General features: G+C 40.3%; 1 protein-coding gene across 5 annotated transcripts in view; it reads left to right on the top strand.

Annotated features, from left to right (window-relative positions):
* RFTN1 (raftlin, lipid raft linker 1) overlaps nucleotides 1-15,604 on the top strand; it is a 103,522-nt gene that overhangs the window by 12,813 nt on the left and 75,105 nt on the right. For all 5 annotated transcript variants that reach the window (XM_053409681.1, XM_053409677.1, XM_053409676.1 and 2 more), the window contains one exon: nucleotides 1,831-1,983. In XM_053409681.1, coding sequence (XP_053265656.1) covers nucleotides 1,839-1,983 — 145 coding nt within the window. In that variant the 5' untranslated portion in view covers nucleotides 1,831-1,838. The remainder of the gene's footprint in view (nucleotides 1-1,830; nucleotides 1,984-15,604) is intronic.

Here is a 15,604-nt window from a genome sequence, read left to right as displayed (position 1 = left end):
TTCCAAGCAGACTATTCATGGCGGGTGATATACTTTGTTTTTTTTTTTTTATAATATTTTTATTCAAAAATTTTTCCATATAAACATAACATACATAAACATACATAAACATACGAAAACAAAAACAAAAACAAAACAAAAAACATGTACCATTTCATATCCTAATTTCTTATACCTTCCTTCCCCGACTTCCTCATGCCTCCCTTTTCTGTATTCCAAATTCTTATCAATTACTCAGCAAATCTTCCCTTATTTTAATTTAAGTTTAAGCTAACCTTCCTTATTCTCCTTGTCTTAACCATTACTAATAGTAACCATTTACTTTCAGTCCATCATCATTCTAACTTTCATTAACTTTGTGATATTTCTTTAAATAGTCCTTGAATTTTTTCCATTCTTCTTGCGCTGTTTCTCTTCCCTGGTTTCGGATTCTGCTCGTCATTTCTGCCAAACCCATGTAGTCTATCACCTTCATCTGCCATTCTTCCAGTGTGGGTAGATCTTTCGTCTTCCAGTACTTCGCAATAAGTATTCTAGCTGCTGTTGTAGCATACATAAAAAAAGTTATATCTGTCTTTGACACCCCTTGGCCGACAATACCCAAGAGAAAGGCCTCTGGTTTCTTGGTGAAAGTATATTTAAATACCTTTTTAAGTTCATTATAGATCATTTCCCAGAATGCCTTAATCTTCGGGCACGTCCACCAAAGGTGAAAAAATGTACCTTCCTTTTCTTTACATTTCCAACATTTATTGTCAGGCAAATGGTAAATCTTTGCAAGCTTGACTGGGGTTATGTACCACCTATAGATCATTTTCATAATATTTTCTCTTAAGGCATTACATGCCGTAAATTTCATCCCGGTGGTCCACAACTTTTCCCAATCAGCAAACAAAATATTATGACCAATGTCCTGAGCCCATTTAATCATAGCTGATTTAACCGTTTCATCTTCTGTATTCCATTTCAGCAGCAAATTATACATTTTTGACAAATTCTTAGTACTGGGTTCTAACAGTTCTGTCTCCAATTTTGATTTTTCCACCTGAAAGCCAATTTTACTGTCCACTTTAAACGCTTCATTTATTTGATGATAGTGCAACCAATCTCTCACCTTCCCTTTTAATTTCTCAAAACTCTGCAATCTCAGTTTGTCCCCTTCCTTTTCCAAAATTTCCCAGTATCTTGGCCACTTAGACTCCATGTTTAACTTTTTAACTGCCTTAGCTTCCATTGGCGACAGCCACCTTGGAGTTTTATTTTCCAGCAAATCTTTATATCTGACCCAAACATTTAATAATGCTTTTCTGACAATATGGTTTTTAAAACTTTTGTGTGCTTTAACCTTGTCATACCACAAGTATGCATGCCACCCAAAAATATTATTAAAACCTTCCAAATCCAAAATGTCTGTGTTTTCAAGAAGCAGCCATTCTTTCAGCCAGCAGAAAGCTGCCGCTTCATAGTACAGTTTAAAATCTGGCAGGGCAAACCCCCCTCTTTCCTTTGAGTCCGTTAATATCTTAAATTTAATTCTGGGCTTTTTGCCCTGCCAGACAAATTTAGATATGTCTTTTTGCCACTTCTTGAAACAGTCCATTTTATCCATTATTTGCAATGCTTGAAACAAAAACAACATTCTTGGCAATACATTCATCTTTATAACTGCAATTCGACCTAACAAGGAAAGCTTAAGATTTGACCAAATCTCCAAGTCTTTTTTCACTTCTGTCCAAGTTTTTTCATAATTATCTTTAAATAAATTCACATTCCTAGCTGTCGATATACTTTGAACTAACTAGTGTTTTTCCCATTCCTTTTTGTCACCAGTTTTTGCAATGGGTTGCGGACTGAACAAGTTGGAAAAACATGATGAAAAGCGGCCTGGTAACATCTATTCAACTTTGAAGAGGCCTCAAGTAGAAACCAAAATAGATATTTTCTATGAATATCACTTCCTGGAATTTACAACTTTAAGTGATGGTAAGCCTATTCTTTATTTTTAGATTTTAAAAACATCCTATCTAGGATAGTTATCGTGGTTCATGTTGATAAGGAATATGGATAAATAAGCAGAGAAAATATTAGCATATTATTTTGTCCATTTATTTCACATAGTATCATGCTCTGCCTTATGATGCTTTTCCAACTGTAAAATAGGTTTGATATTTATTCCTGTTTTGTATAAAATAATGTAAAATATCAGCCATCATATGTGCCCCAGGGACAGAAGTTGGAGGTTTCTAGTGTATGCTTAACAGGGAGCTAGCTATCATTTTTTGACTAGCTAAGTAGGATAACATATAGGTGCTTGCAGTTCCTTAAAGTGTGAACATTTGTTTGGACTCCAGTACACAATATACCGCTACTAATCAACTTTTCATTGAAGAAATGGGAAAGGGATGTGCAAGCCAACATGCTATTTTTGACCCCAAATTCATCTCTGCATACTCGGTGCATTATGTAAATCAATGAGCATTCTCTTGAAACACAATACATAAATTATAGTTAAAAACAAACAATGAAAGACATCAAAAACCTTGCTTGCGTAACGGCAGCATTAAAATGCCTTATACTATGGACTTAAAACATAGTTAAAGAGCCTGTGTGAGTAAAAAGATATTCACTTGGTGCTGAGAAGATCATTCAGAAAACACCAGCCAAGCCTCTTTAGAGAGGTTGTCCATGTGTGGTGTCACTGCATCCTTCTCTACATCTCATCAGAATTTATAGGAGTTAGCTAGACATTTCTGTGTGTGAGAGAGAGTGGGTGTGAGTGAGTGAGTGAGTGAGAGAGAGATGAGATGAGGTTGTTAAAGGTACACATCATATCTAGATTGCCCCTTAGCTTGTCATTCACTCAGTTCTTCTACAGTTTGACCTAGATCATAAGTGGGCAGCTGAATCTATCCCATGGGCTTGTTTCCATCTGGTGACACACTCCTGTCATTCAATGAATGTCATAGGACCAGGATGAACTGTATACATTTTCTGAGGCATTTTGTGAAGACCAGCATTAGGAGCCAAGAATAAGCATGGAGTCAGTCTGGTTCTCTGTGTTGGTACCTGTTGCTTTTACCATAAATAGCCTTAACCATCATTCATAGGTTGTGGCACCCACATTAAACAAATGAGAATGTCCTATTGTTCCCCTTTGCTTCCATAGGCTGACTTGCTATGTTGCTTTTTAAATAACATTTGACTAACTATAGTATGAGATTATCAAGAGATAACATATCAATACATTCACCTTTCCTGTAAATCAAACTTTGACTTTGCTATATAATCATCTGCAGGTATTTCTAACTAAAATTTGACTAGTACTGTTCTTAAAATTAAATCTAATGCAAGTCTGTGCATGCTACACTGCTCCTGGCCCATTCAGCGCTATTTCCTCTTCCTCACTTCTTTTTCAAAACATGTGCAGTGTTAAAAATAACTTGTTAACAAATGAGGTGGTCACATTCACTGGTTGAGCATATAGTCAAGTGGAAAAAATCTTGGTTTGCATTAACACAGTTTAGATTTATGACTTTTCTAGTTGTAATTCTATTGAAAACAAACTTAACAACAAATGCACTTTACTTACGGTAATTCTAGCATTAAACTTTCATTTGTTTTTTGTTTGTTTTTTTGCTTGGATAAGAGGGGAATTGTTTTGGGGGTATCTGTTATAAAGTCAGTGGGTATGGTTAAATTATACAGCAAAAGAAATAAGGATATATCAGTGATGTATGGCAGATAAGTACTTTGGAGATAAAAAAAAATTCCCTGTTTTATCCAGTTTCAAGGTAGTGCTTAATGCTACTTAAAATTCAACCAATTTCTGCTTAAATCTGTTGAATTATATTGGGTTTATTCCGTTGTCCAAAGCTGAAATATAATAATCTATAGATAGTTTTTATATATCTGTAAGTAGAATGGCGGGATGCGGGTGGTGCTGTGGGTAAAACCTCAGCGCCTAGGGCTTGCCGATCGCATGGTCGGCGGTTCGAATCCCCGCAGCGGGGTGAGCTCCCGTCTTTCGGTCCCAGCTCCTGCCCACCTAGCAGTTCGAAAGCACCCCTAAGTGCAAGTAGATAAATAGGTACCGCTTTCTAGCGGGAAGGTAAAAGGCGTTTCCGTGTGCTGCGCTGGTACCGGCTCGCCAGAGCAGCTTTGTCACGCTGGCCACGTGACCCGGAAGTGTCTCCGGACAGAGCTGGCCCTCGGCCTCTTAAGTGAGATGGGCGCACAACCCTAGAGTCGGACACGACTGGCCCGTACAGGCAGGGGTACCTTTACCTTTAAGTAGAATGGCAGGGTGGTGTGTGTAGAAAGGGTTGTAATGTAATCCAGATGCTGTGAGTTGCAGAGAAAGCAACAGAGTAGGTTGGATTCAAAACAGGAATAAAACGGGGGCTTGACTCCTAGTCTAAAGTGCTTTCTGTCATCTTTAGACTACAAATGTGCAAAACTCACTTTGGGTTAATTTTTTAAAAAGTTTAACTCCATATAAAACCAACTAAGGCTTCAGTCCTAACACCAATTACCTGGGCGTCATGGAATTCAGTAGAGCTCACTTCTGAGTAGACATGGTTAGGATTGTGCTGTAAGGAAAAGTTTCTTTTGACTAATTCAAGTAAATTTTAACATATCAACATATATTGACAGCCCCCCCCAAAGAAGAAAAGACGGTCAAAATCAGAAGAATATGAAGGAACTGAATCCAAAATGGGCTGTGAAAAAGAGTTTACATAATTGCTCCCACTGATGCTATATACACAAGAGGAAGAGGAATATTTTATTAAAAGTCTTGGCTTCAGTTGGTAGAAATGTTTACAGCCAACTGTTTTTGTGGGACTGAGGCAACAGTAGGTTACACCCAAGCTGCTAAAAGCTTCCCAGCTGGTCTTCAGCTTTTCCTGTAGATATTATTGGATTTGTAGAAATGGCCCTCAGTGCTTCAGAGGTGGCATTAACATTCTTTGCTTGCTTGAGGAAAAAAATTCTTGCTCGCTTTTTTGGGGGGGGGTGGAGTTGCTTCACACCTGACAGTCTTCAGAGATTCTCAAACAAACTTCCACACACAATCTGAACTCTCCAGGAGAACTATTCAGGAGTCTTGCCAATTATCCTCGTTTCAAAAATTCAAGTTCTTGGCTTCTCCTGTGGCTAGCATTTCAGGGAAACTAACCTGGCAGCTGTTTATTTAGCCTTGAATGTATGTAGCATCTTAGAGCTTGTAGAGTCCAGCCGTTAAGATGATTGCTTCACAGTAGACTTGCTCCATGGAGTGGCTTGGGAATTATTGCTGGGGTGGGCGAAGCTGAAGTTGAGTTTAAACAGTTAATGACCACATTGATTATAAAAGTGAATGCTTTTTGTTTGCATACTAAATATAGCTGTTTGACAACGGCTGAAACTAATGTCTTCAGCACACTGGTTTCCAAATTTCTGGGCTGGTTCATAGTTTACATGCCTTGTGTATTTGCCGTATGTACAGTGTAAACTTTCTAACGGTGAAGCAAAAGACTTAAAAAATAAATAAATCTGGCCTTCGCTTCCTAGTATGTATCCTTATATGTTCATCAGCTTTATCCAACCTGGTGCCCTCCAGATGTTGTGGAAGTACATTCTCATCATCTTTCACCATTGGCTGTGTTGACTGGGGCTGGTGGGAACTAGTTCTGCAGAACTAGCACTTTTACACAGTGTCAATGCCACTTGTAAGGAATTGATCTTCCAGTGCGGCACCGTCTACAGTCTGTAACTCCTTGCCCATGGACACATGGCAGGCTTCTTTACTGTATTGGTTTTGCCACCTACATCCCCCCCCTTTAACCCTTACCCAAATATGCAAGGTTGACACACATTTTAAATAGACGATTAAGATCCAAGCTGCTGGTGTTGTAGCTCACAAAACTTTCATCGCAGTAGTAGCCAATAGGAATTACAGCAACCTTGGAGCTAATAGGAATTGCAGTATGGCAGGGGTCAGCAAACTTTTTCAGCAGGGGGCCGGTCCGCTGTCCCTCAGACCTTGTGGGGTGCCAGACTATTTTTTTGGGGGGGGGATGAACCAATTCCTATGCCCCACAAATAACCCAGAGATGCATTTTAAATAAAAGAACGCATTGCACTCATGTAAAAACACGCTGATTCCCGGACTGTCCGCAGGCCGGATTTAGAAGGCGATTGGGCCAGATTTGGCCCCCGGGCCTTAGTTTGCCTACCCATGCAGTAGGGGGGCTCTGCTGCAAAGTTTAACGGTTTCAAGGATTCAGCACAGCTATAGTTTAGCTCCTGCCTGGAAACCTATGTCCCCACTGTGAAAGGGTGTGTGGATCCAGAATTGGCCTCCACAGTCATTTACGGACTCACTGTTAAGACCATGTTCGTGGAAGACAATCTTATTCAGCTACCAGTGATTGCCAAAGAAGTTTAGCTCTTATAACAAGATCTGTAACAAGATCATACAGTAATCAAGCATCTTCAAATCTTCACAAAGGATTTCCAAATCCAGTCTCCTTTTTTTGCATCCTGTGCACCTAGTAGTACTTGTGCTCAGGGTGATCCAGCACCCAGGCTACTGCTGGTGACTGAGGTGGGAGTAAGATGTGCCTGAAGTACCAATTTGTTCCTTAACTTAGTGCAGCAGTTATCATTTAAGTTGTGTTGCAGCTCCACTCAACATGCAAATAGGGTTCCTTCAAAGTGATGAATCTTGGGATTCTTACAATAATAGTGTCCTACTAGCCTCCACCAGCTAGTGACTTATTCTTTCTCTCCGTTTTACATGTGTGCTTTTAAACATATCCAGCATGCCTTACCATGTGCTAAAACACACAATTTGTATTGCTCAGGGATTACCGTTTTCCTGCAAATAATTTTGATGCACTACATTAAGAAGATGGTTCGTGTTCTGCTTCAGCTTTGGGTTTACCTACTTATTGCCTGATTTATTTCTCTTACTTTCTACCACTAGGAATTAGGTAGTAGTGGGGTTCCATATCTCCTAAAATGCTGATTTGGCAGATGATAATTGATTAGATTCTTTATTTTTCCAGTGTTGGAAGTTACCTAATTTCCTTGTTCTACTCTGAAAGCAGATGTGAACATAAAGAAAATAAGCATTTCTAAGATTTAGTTCCTTGCATTCAGTGTTTCATCTAGCCTGTTTGTCTCAACCCTTCCTGAATCCATTGTGCCTGCAGTGGATAATAGGGGCGGAGTGACAGAGCGAACTTACTGAGCTTGGGTGAAAATAATCCACAGTTTTACCAAATGCCATTCCTTTAGAGTGTAGGTCGTTCTCAGCTGGATATACCCACAGGAGGAAGAATGGTGCAATACAGGGTGATGGAGGTCAACTCTGCCGCTCCTACCAAAGAACTGTGGATGTGGCTATTATGCATCCTAGTCGCAGGGCAAGTTTTGTAAGATAATTCCCCCAGGAGTTTATGATGTGATCCTATAGTTTGCTGTCTCTTGCATTGGGCAGGGACTGTACCAGGTATGACAGCCTATACAGAGCAAAAACCAAAATAATTTCTATGAAGGCAACACTCTAGTACCATTTCCCTCCAGCAGCTCATTTGGAGCACAACAATACTTTAGCAAGAAACATCCATACAGCAGCTGGTGAAAAAGCATGTAGTTGCCTCTGAAACCTTCTCCAGTACTGGTTTCTTTTTGTAATTTAGGGAGTGGAAAGATCTGTTCTTCCCAGTTTGTCTCTCACTATGTCCTTGCCCCCAACACAGTGAAAGCTGCTTCTGCATGCTGCTTTATGTGTTTTCTTCATTTTTGTTATTAACGTTGGAGTGCAACGCAGGGGTATAGTGGGGGGGGGTCGTGGCCCCGGGTGCATTTTTGAGAGGATGCACAACCAGCCCCCACCCAACAGGCTCCCTCATTGGAGCCTGGCTCTGGTGTGCAAGAGAGCTGCCACGCCTCTCCTGCGCTGGGCTGCATGCACAAAGGAGCAGCTAGCTCCCTTGTGCCCACCCGCAGCTCTGATCCGGGAGGCAGAGTGAAGGAGGAGAGTCACGGCAATTTCTGTCCCTCTTCTCAGCTGGGCAGTGCTGTGCGAGGATGCTGCTAAGGCGTGACCTGCATGCATGACCTAGGTGGCAGGAGTGTATACTCCACCGCTGGTGCAACCACTGTTGGAGGAAGGGGTGTGTGGTGGGTGTGGTCTGCCCTGGGTGTCATCCCTGAGGAGGGGTGACATCGCCGCCCCACCCCCCTGGGACACTCGCCCTGCCCCTGCGGGCAGCTAGCTCTGCCCCCGGGTGCACAGCATGTGCACTGCTCTGGGTGCCAGAGCACCTAGCTCCGCCTCTGGGTGCAACTCCAGCCATCTCTGACTATTGGCCATGCTGGCTAGAGTTAGTGGATTTTGGAATCCAAGAACATCTGGAGGGTGCCACGTTAGCTATCTCTGATTTCTGATCAGTTAATAAATCTGCCCTTGGTTTCTTGCCAGAGCATTGTTTTATGTGTGATAGAAGAAGCACTTGGCTTTGAGCTAAGACTATTCTTTCCACTTAACCATAATGGTTTTGTGGTGCTTCTGACAGCTATCAAATACATTGTGGAATAAACTTTTGTGGTTGGTATGTACACGAGTGTATAAATCCTATTTACACATGCATATGCACCAGTAAAAAGAGAATATGTTTCGCAAGAAACCTGAGGTGTCACATTCCTGTGCACAGCAGAAATGGTGTAGTGGCAAGTCACATCAAGTACATTGTGGTTCCCATTTTACTGATAGCTGAGGGTAAGGAGATTGAGAGTAAGGCATAGCAGTTTTTTATTTCTAAACTATTTTTTATTAATACAATTTTTGATGACTACAATTGAAGTAACATGCCAATAAAAATAAAATGAATCAAGTCCAATTCATGAAAGGAAACATTTTTGAGTATATAATTTATTAATACAAATATACTGAACTGCCAGCTATGATGTATAAGTCTGAAGAAAAGCTGACCAAATGCTATTGTATTGTTCTTTGTTCACACTGATGCATTGCCAGCTTGGATGTGGACAGGGAGTACTGATCATTAATCCATTGTTGTATGGGAAGTGATCTCTACTTCCAGTGTTGAAGCACCATGTGTTTGGCAGATCCTAGTGCATGCATGACCTGTATTTCATGAGGCACAGCAGTTTAACTCAGGTTAGTTACAGTTGAACAATTACCTGGATACTGGTTGCTCAGCCCCAGTAATTTGTCCAGAAGAGCACACACATTTCTGTATTGCTGTAGAGGCGTATAAATAATTTGGACATTTGCTTTGTTTTTTACAACTACATTAGGTGAATTTTCAAATTAAGATACAGACATAATGGCCAATATGTTCATTTTAATGGACCATGTTGTAATACTTGGAATTTAGGAACACCCACGCAACTGTTGCATGATAGACAGATGGTTAAAATCTTTTACACCAAGTGGTGACAGCTTCCCTACTGAGAGAAGATGGGGAATCTTGTCTTTTTGACTAAGATTTAATGTAAACCACCAAGTGCTGAGGAAATTATTTTCATGGAAGGAAAAAAAACCTTTAGTGACTGTCAGTTACAGATTTGCCAGGAAAAAAATGTAATTGCTTTTGATTGGCTGAGCAATACAGCTTTTCTTCAGTCAGGTGTTCTGTACTTGGCTCATTTGCTAATTCTTATAGGCTGCATGGTTTTAAGAAATAATATTCAGCAAATAGGCATGGGGTTGTCAAGTAAGTATACGTATGCAAGAGAAGCTCTCCAGCCTATCTCTTCCCCAGCAGCTCTCTGTCCACTCTGAAAAACCTTTCCAGAGGGCAAGAAGACCCTGAGTAAAGACTTGGGATATAGGGTAAGGAGCTTCGGTGAGAAAGGAGAGTCAGAAAAAATTGGATGGTAGCTGGTTAAGCAGGCATTTTCCTGTACAGTCATACCTTGGATCCCGAACGCCTTGGCTCCCAAACAAATTGGCTCCCAAACGATTGAAACCCGAAGTGAGTGTTCTGGTTTTCGAACACCGAACATCTGGTGCGGCTTCTGCAGCTTCTGACTGGCTGCAGGAGGTTCCTGCAGCCAATCAGAGGACGCGCTTTGGTTTCCGAATGTTTTGGAAGTCAAACAGACTTCCGGAATGGATTCCATTTGACTTCCAAGGTACAACTGTACATTGCTCCTCTTTTTCTTCACCTTTTGTTTCTATTTCTATTGTCAGTCTTTGGGGTTGTCCCCTATTTACTTATACTTACCCTGTCCAATTCACTTTAGTTTGAACATCATGAAATTAATTTCTCATTTTACTTTGCCTTACATCACCAGATGTCTTGTCTGGTTTACAACATTGATCTGCAGTTATTAAAGTCGTTTTTTCCTGAACTAATCTGTGTAGTTTACTATCAGTGACATTCTTATCTACCCCTGCCCATATCATCTTGGCAGACCAGATGTTTTGCATTGGTTGTAGGAGGAGGAACACAGGGTGCGAGACAGGCCTAAGGCACAAAAACAGGAATACTTTAAGAGGATGTGACAAAGATTTACTTGCCCAAAGACAAAGATGAAGTAGAGGAGGCCAAAAAGAAGGTGTTTTAATATGGTTTGGGTGGTTTAAGCAGTGCTTTTTTCTGTGGGGTGCATACTCCTAAACATTTTGTGAATCTAAGTTTGGCTTCACTGAGGGGCAGTATTTCAATATCGGTAGGAAAATGAGAGTACCCCTTTTTTAAAGAAAAAAAGCACTGGGTTTAAGTATGGAAACTGAGCACATTCTACCCTTATGTCATTTGTGTACATACTGTCACCAACATTGCCAGTCATTAAAGTGATTTTTAAACACTTACATGTAATGTGTCTTGCCCCACTTTTTTCCAACTGCACATTATCAGCTTTACAAATGCATATTTGGGAAGTTTTTAATGACTGATGTTTTAATGTATTTTTAATCTCTGTTGGAAGCCGCCCAGAGGGCTGGGGAAACCCAGCCAGATGGGCGGGGAGAAATAAATTGTTGTTGTTGTTGTTGTTGTTGTTGTTGTTGTTGTTGTTATATTTTGTGTCCAGCTGCAAATAAAAAAACCCTGCCTAGGCTGGGAGAGTTGTTGGAACAACATCTACAGTCTTACCTCGGGTTACAGACGCTTCGGGTTGCGTGATTTCGGGTTGCGCACCTCACCGAACCCAGAAGTACCAGAATGGGTTACCTCCGGGTTTCGGCGCATGCGCAGAAGCGCCAAATCACAACCCGCGCGGGCGCAGGCACAGCGCTGCTGGTTGCGGACACTGCAGGTTGCGGACATGCTTCCTGCACGGATCACGTTCGCAACCCGAGCGTCCACTGTATGTGCTAGTTCTGTGCCGTGCCCGCTATCGGATCTCCTGCCTCTGTCAAACCTGGCCACAGACTGCTCTGACTTTGCCTCTCACCTGACCTTTGTTGTGGCCTCTGCTTGCTTGGCCTCTGAGCTTATAATGGACCTGAATACTGCTTTGGTTGCTGCTGGCAAGTCTCCTGTTTATTCAAGGGCCTAGGGAAAACAGGGCACCTGTACTGAGAAGACACAATTATATATATATATATTGTCAGGGAAGAGAAACTAAAACCTCACTGTCCTGTGTTCATTATTAGTCTCAGCTCTGTCTTCTCACCTTTTTCTCAGTTTGGCTTGGCTCCTCTCTCCACAGCAAAATTCTGTTGCCAGTGCACAGCAAGCAAGATGGTGCAGTTGGCTGCTAGGCCCTGGAAAATAGGCTGCACCTCTCTCTTTGTCGATTAGCCTTTATAGCATCTGCCTCCTTTTTTGTTGTTGACTGATCATCAGGGCGGGTGGTGTGTCAGCACCCCTGGCCAATCTTAGGGGGAGTTTGATCCTCGTTTTCCATTTTCCACATTTCTGGTACAATCTCAAGTAAAAGTATTTACAATTTTGAATGTTTCGTGTGTGTAGTTGAGTAGGCTTTCAAAAATGGTAAGGGAGGTAAGGGAAATCAACAGGAATTGTGAAGCGAGAAGCATAAAGTGACAAACTATATTGGAGAATGCAGTTGTCGAGACGATGATTTACAAGTAGCCGCAATTATATCATTAGGCCTACTCATGGAGAAGGACTTCATTCATCCAGAGATCATCCCCTTGGAAACAGACCTCCCTTTTCACAGATATATTTGTTCTAGAGGCCAGTTTGAACACAGAATTTTATGAATTGTTTATAAGGATGGTGGGTTGGTTTGTATACAGCTGAACATGTAGTTTTTCTGAAAAAAGTTTACTAATATCAAGCTGTCTTCCCACTCGGCAACAGTTTCTCTTGCAACGTGTGGTGTCTTAGATGATTTAGCCTGGAATCCTTTGCACACTTTACCAGGAATAAGCCCTGTTAGCTTCAGTAAGGCTTATTTCTGCACAGACCTGCATAGACCTTCATTCTTGCTTTCTGTACTTAGTGCATTATGCTGAAATCGTGTCTCATTTCTCTCTGAATACATATTTTCCTAAGGATGTCATCACACTGCAGTTCACATGGTTGCGGTTAGGCAGCCCAGCCCAGTGAGCAGAAATTTGGTGAGGTTTAAGGGGGAGGGGGTAGCTTTTGAAAATGAAGTGAGCAGGGGTGCAGGCCCTAGTTGTAGCTTTTTTAATGTCTTGTTTCTCTCAACCTATAGCTCCCTTAATCCCTTACATTTGTTTTCTCAAGTGCTATTTTGAGCAAGTAATGCTAGTTGTATAAAGTAAAGGACTTCAACATTGCAATTTGATTAGACTAAACAGTATGAACTCCTCTTTTCCTGCATTATTGCCTAGAGTAGACTGAGTGAAATACAGGCACAACTAAAAAAGGGTCAGCATATCCTTTAGAGTAATTACTGTAGGGGTATTTGCTTTTTTATGAGCCTGATATTGTGCTATGATAAACTATTACAATAAGAGGCATATTGTGATTTTATAACGGGCAAAGCATAATTTATGATACCACATTTCTTTAAAATTATAGTTGGCAGCATGCTGGAGCTGTGAGGCTTCTTTATGATAAGGCCCTAAATTTGGTCTTCGTAGTACTTTTAAGTTCTTGATAATACAGAGGAAGTGGCCTAGTAGCTAAAATAAACATCACTGTTGCATCTGTCACACGATCAGTAGCTATTGGAATGAGAAACGGGAGAGTAGCAGAAAGGAATTTCATAGCTGGTAAAGCAACCATGCTGAACCCTCCTAAGTCACTAGGGTTGCTGTGGGGGCAGCCAGCTGTTTGAAATATTTGTGCATATTTGCGATATATCAATTTTTAATGTTGAAAATGGAAATCATGGATTAATGGGCCGGACTTTAAAGAGATCTACACAACCCAAATAGCAGGTCGATACTTTTTTCTTTTTTTAAGGTGAGGGTTAAAATAAAATATTTGTTTTATTAAGATCATGTCCAGGTATGTGTGCAAGGATGCACATCTCAGGGGAGGATTTGTCGTAAGGGGGAAAAGGCTTGTCTATAAAAGATGGGAGTTTCTTAACAGATACCGTGACATTTCTTTCAAAATGCACAACTTTCCCCTTTGGTGTTAGGCAAAGAGGAAGCACACTTTGGTGTTATGCAGAGAGGAAACACAGAATTTGACAGACTGCTCAGTCTGCATGTGCCAGTGTAAATTTTCCCTGTAACAAAAAATAAAACTACAGTTGCATGCAACAGGTGGCCAAGGGTCTATAATTAGACCTGTAGCTTGAAGAATATAAAATGATAGGAAAGAATAGATAATCTTTTCAGTTTTCAGGCAGCATCTATAAATCTTTATTACATATTGATGAACTGATCTTTCTACTGAGTAGTAAATGCCTTCATTTTTTTTTAATGTGACAACTAATTTTGGTTCTCTAACCATTACTGTCTATTCATAAATAAAGTAATTATCCTTTTGTCTTTTCTAATGGGATATGTTGTCATCTGGCTCTGATGGTGTTTTGTGCTGTATGTGACTGTCTTATTTATTTTATGGAGTGCTACTAATGAAAGGCAAATAAACTTTAAAAAAAAATAATTCTAAAATATTGTAATTTCTGAGTACTGTAATAGGCTAACTTGTAAAGGAACAGTTCTTTCAAGTACATGGGCAGTTGCTTCTGAAGACTGTGTGGTACCAAATACTTTCTTATCTACTCGCCCACTCACTCCTTTCCTCTGTGCTCACCAAATTTGCTACAACAAAACTGACAGGAAGTGCAAGGAGTGCAGCTTGATAACAAAAAGTCAGACAATTACGAAGTATTTTATTCAGTGAACATGTGGTGAAGAACAATGAAAATAATCTAGCAGAATATGTTTTAATTTTAGTCATTTGATCATTTGAAAAGCTTCATCAAGGCAGTCAACCCAGCTGGCTAAAAAAGAGGCAAGACTACAGAGAAAGACAGATGCTGCTTCTGAGCCGAGCTTTCCAAAATAAATAACACAATACAAAATCCAAAAAATAAAAATAATAAAATTACTCTGACACAGTTCCAAACTTTACACAACAGCGGCTTAACAAGAGACCACTTATTGTGCCATTCTCTTTTCTCTCTTTAGTTTTGAGATCTAGGATGCAAGTAGATGTTAATTTGTTTTGCATTTTAATAAACAGTACAATGGTTGGTGGCAAATTAATTCATACGATTTAGCACCCTTTGTCAGTTCTTGTGTCATGGAACAATTTTTAAGTGAGAGCACTGATGCAGAGCTCAGCCAGCAAAGCGTAACAGCGGCAGGCTGATGCCTTTTTATATTTTATTAGCATCTATCTCATCCATTAACTTCCCCAAACTCTATCAACTTAATTTGTAAGCCTCATAGTTTATTCTCTTTCAGATTAACTCCCTTTATCATTTCATTTGGAAATATGTGGCATCTGTAGGACTCCTCACAGCACTGAAATCTTTAATTTTTTATGTATCTTGCAACATGTGAAAGCTCCCCCTTCGGTTGATATGAAGCTCTTTGTGCAATGAATGTTTATGAGAAGCTGGTGAGAAGTTTGTCGCTTAGAACACCTGTCAAACTTCTGCACATTGATCAAGAGCTGTGGCTGAAATCAGAAGCTAATGAGAGCATTTCTTCCCCTTTTAAAGCTATTCCTTTTCTCAAGAAAAGCTACATCTGATCTTTAGAAATGTACAGTTGCTGTCTCTAGTAACTTTTCCTTGTATCACTTTGCATGAACTGCTGACAAGGAATGTTCAGTTCACAGCTTTTTCTTGAGAATTTATATCCAGTTCTATCTGCAGAGGTGAATATTTGAATGAAATATGGACAGGTCTTCTCTTTTTCATCCACGTATTCCAAATGTGTATATATAATTATATAATTGACTAGTTAAATTTTATTGTAGTTGGGCATTACTGAAGTCGATAAAAGGGTTCGAAAGGGTCAGATATTTTCCTATTTCCAAGCTGTACAGATTGCATTTTAGTATTTGGCCTGTCTCCCTTTTCTTTTTTACTGCTGGCCTTCTGGGATTACTTTTTTTCTTTTGGTGCTGTTCCATTTGCCATTGTTGCTTCCCTTATACCTGCATCCTTCTAAGTGTAGGTATGTACAGTCTGGTAATTGGAAGGAATTTGATTTTGGTGGTACTTTTTATTGTAT

Source organism: Podarcis raffonei, chromosome 12 (assembly GCF_027172205.1).
Source record: "Podarcis raffonei isolate rPodRaf1 chromosome 12, rPodRaf1.pri, whole genome shotgun sequence".
NCBI lineage: Eukaryota > Metazoa > Chordata > Lepidosauria > Squamata > Lacertidae > Podarcis > Podarcis raffonei.
The sequence above is the reverse complement of the archived record's forward strand: the minus strand, read 5'-3'. Positions and strand labels throughout refer to the sequence as shown.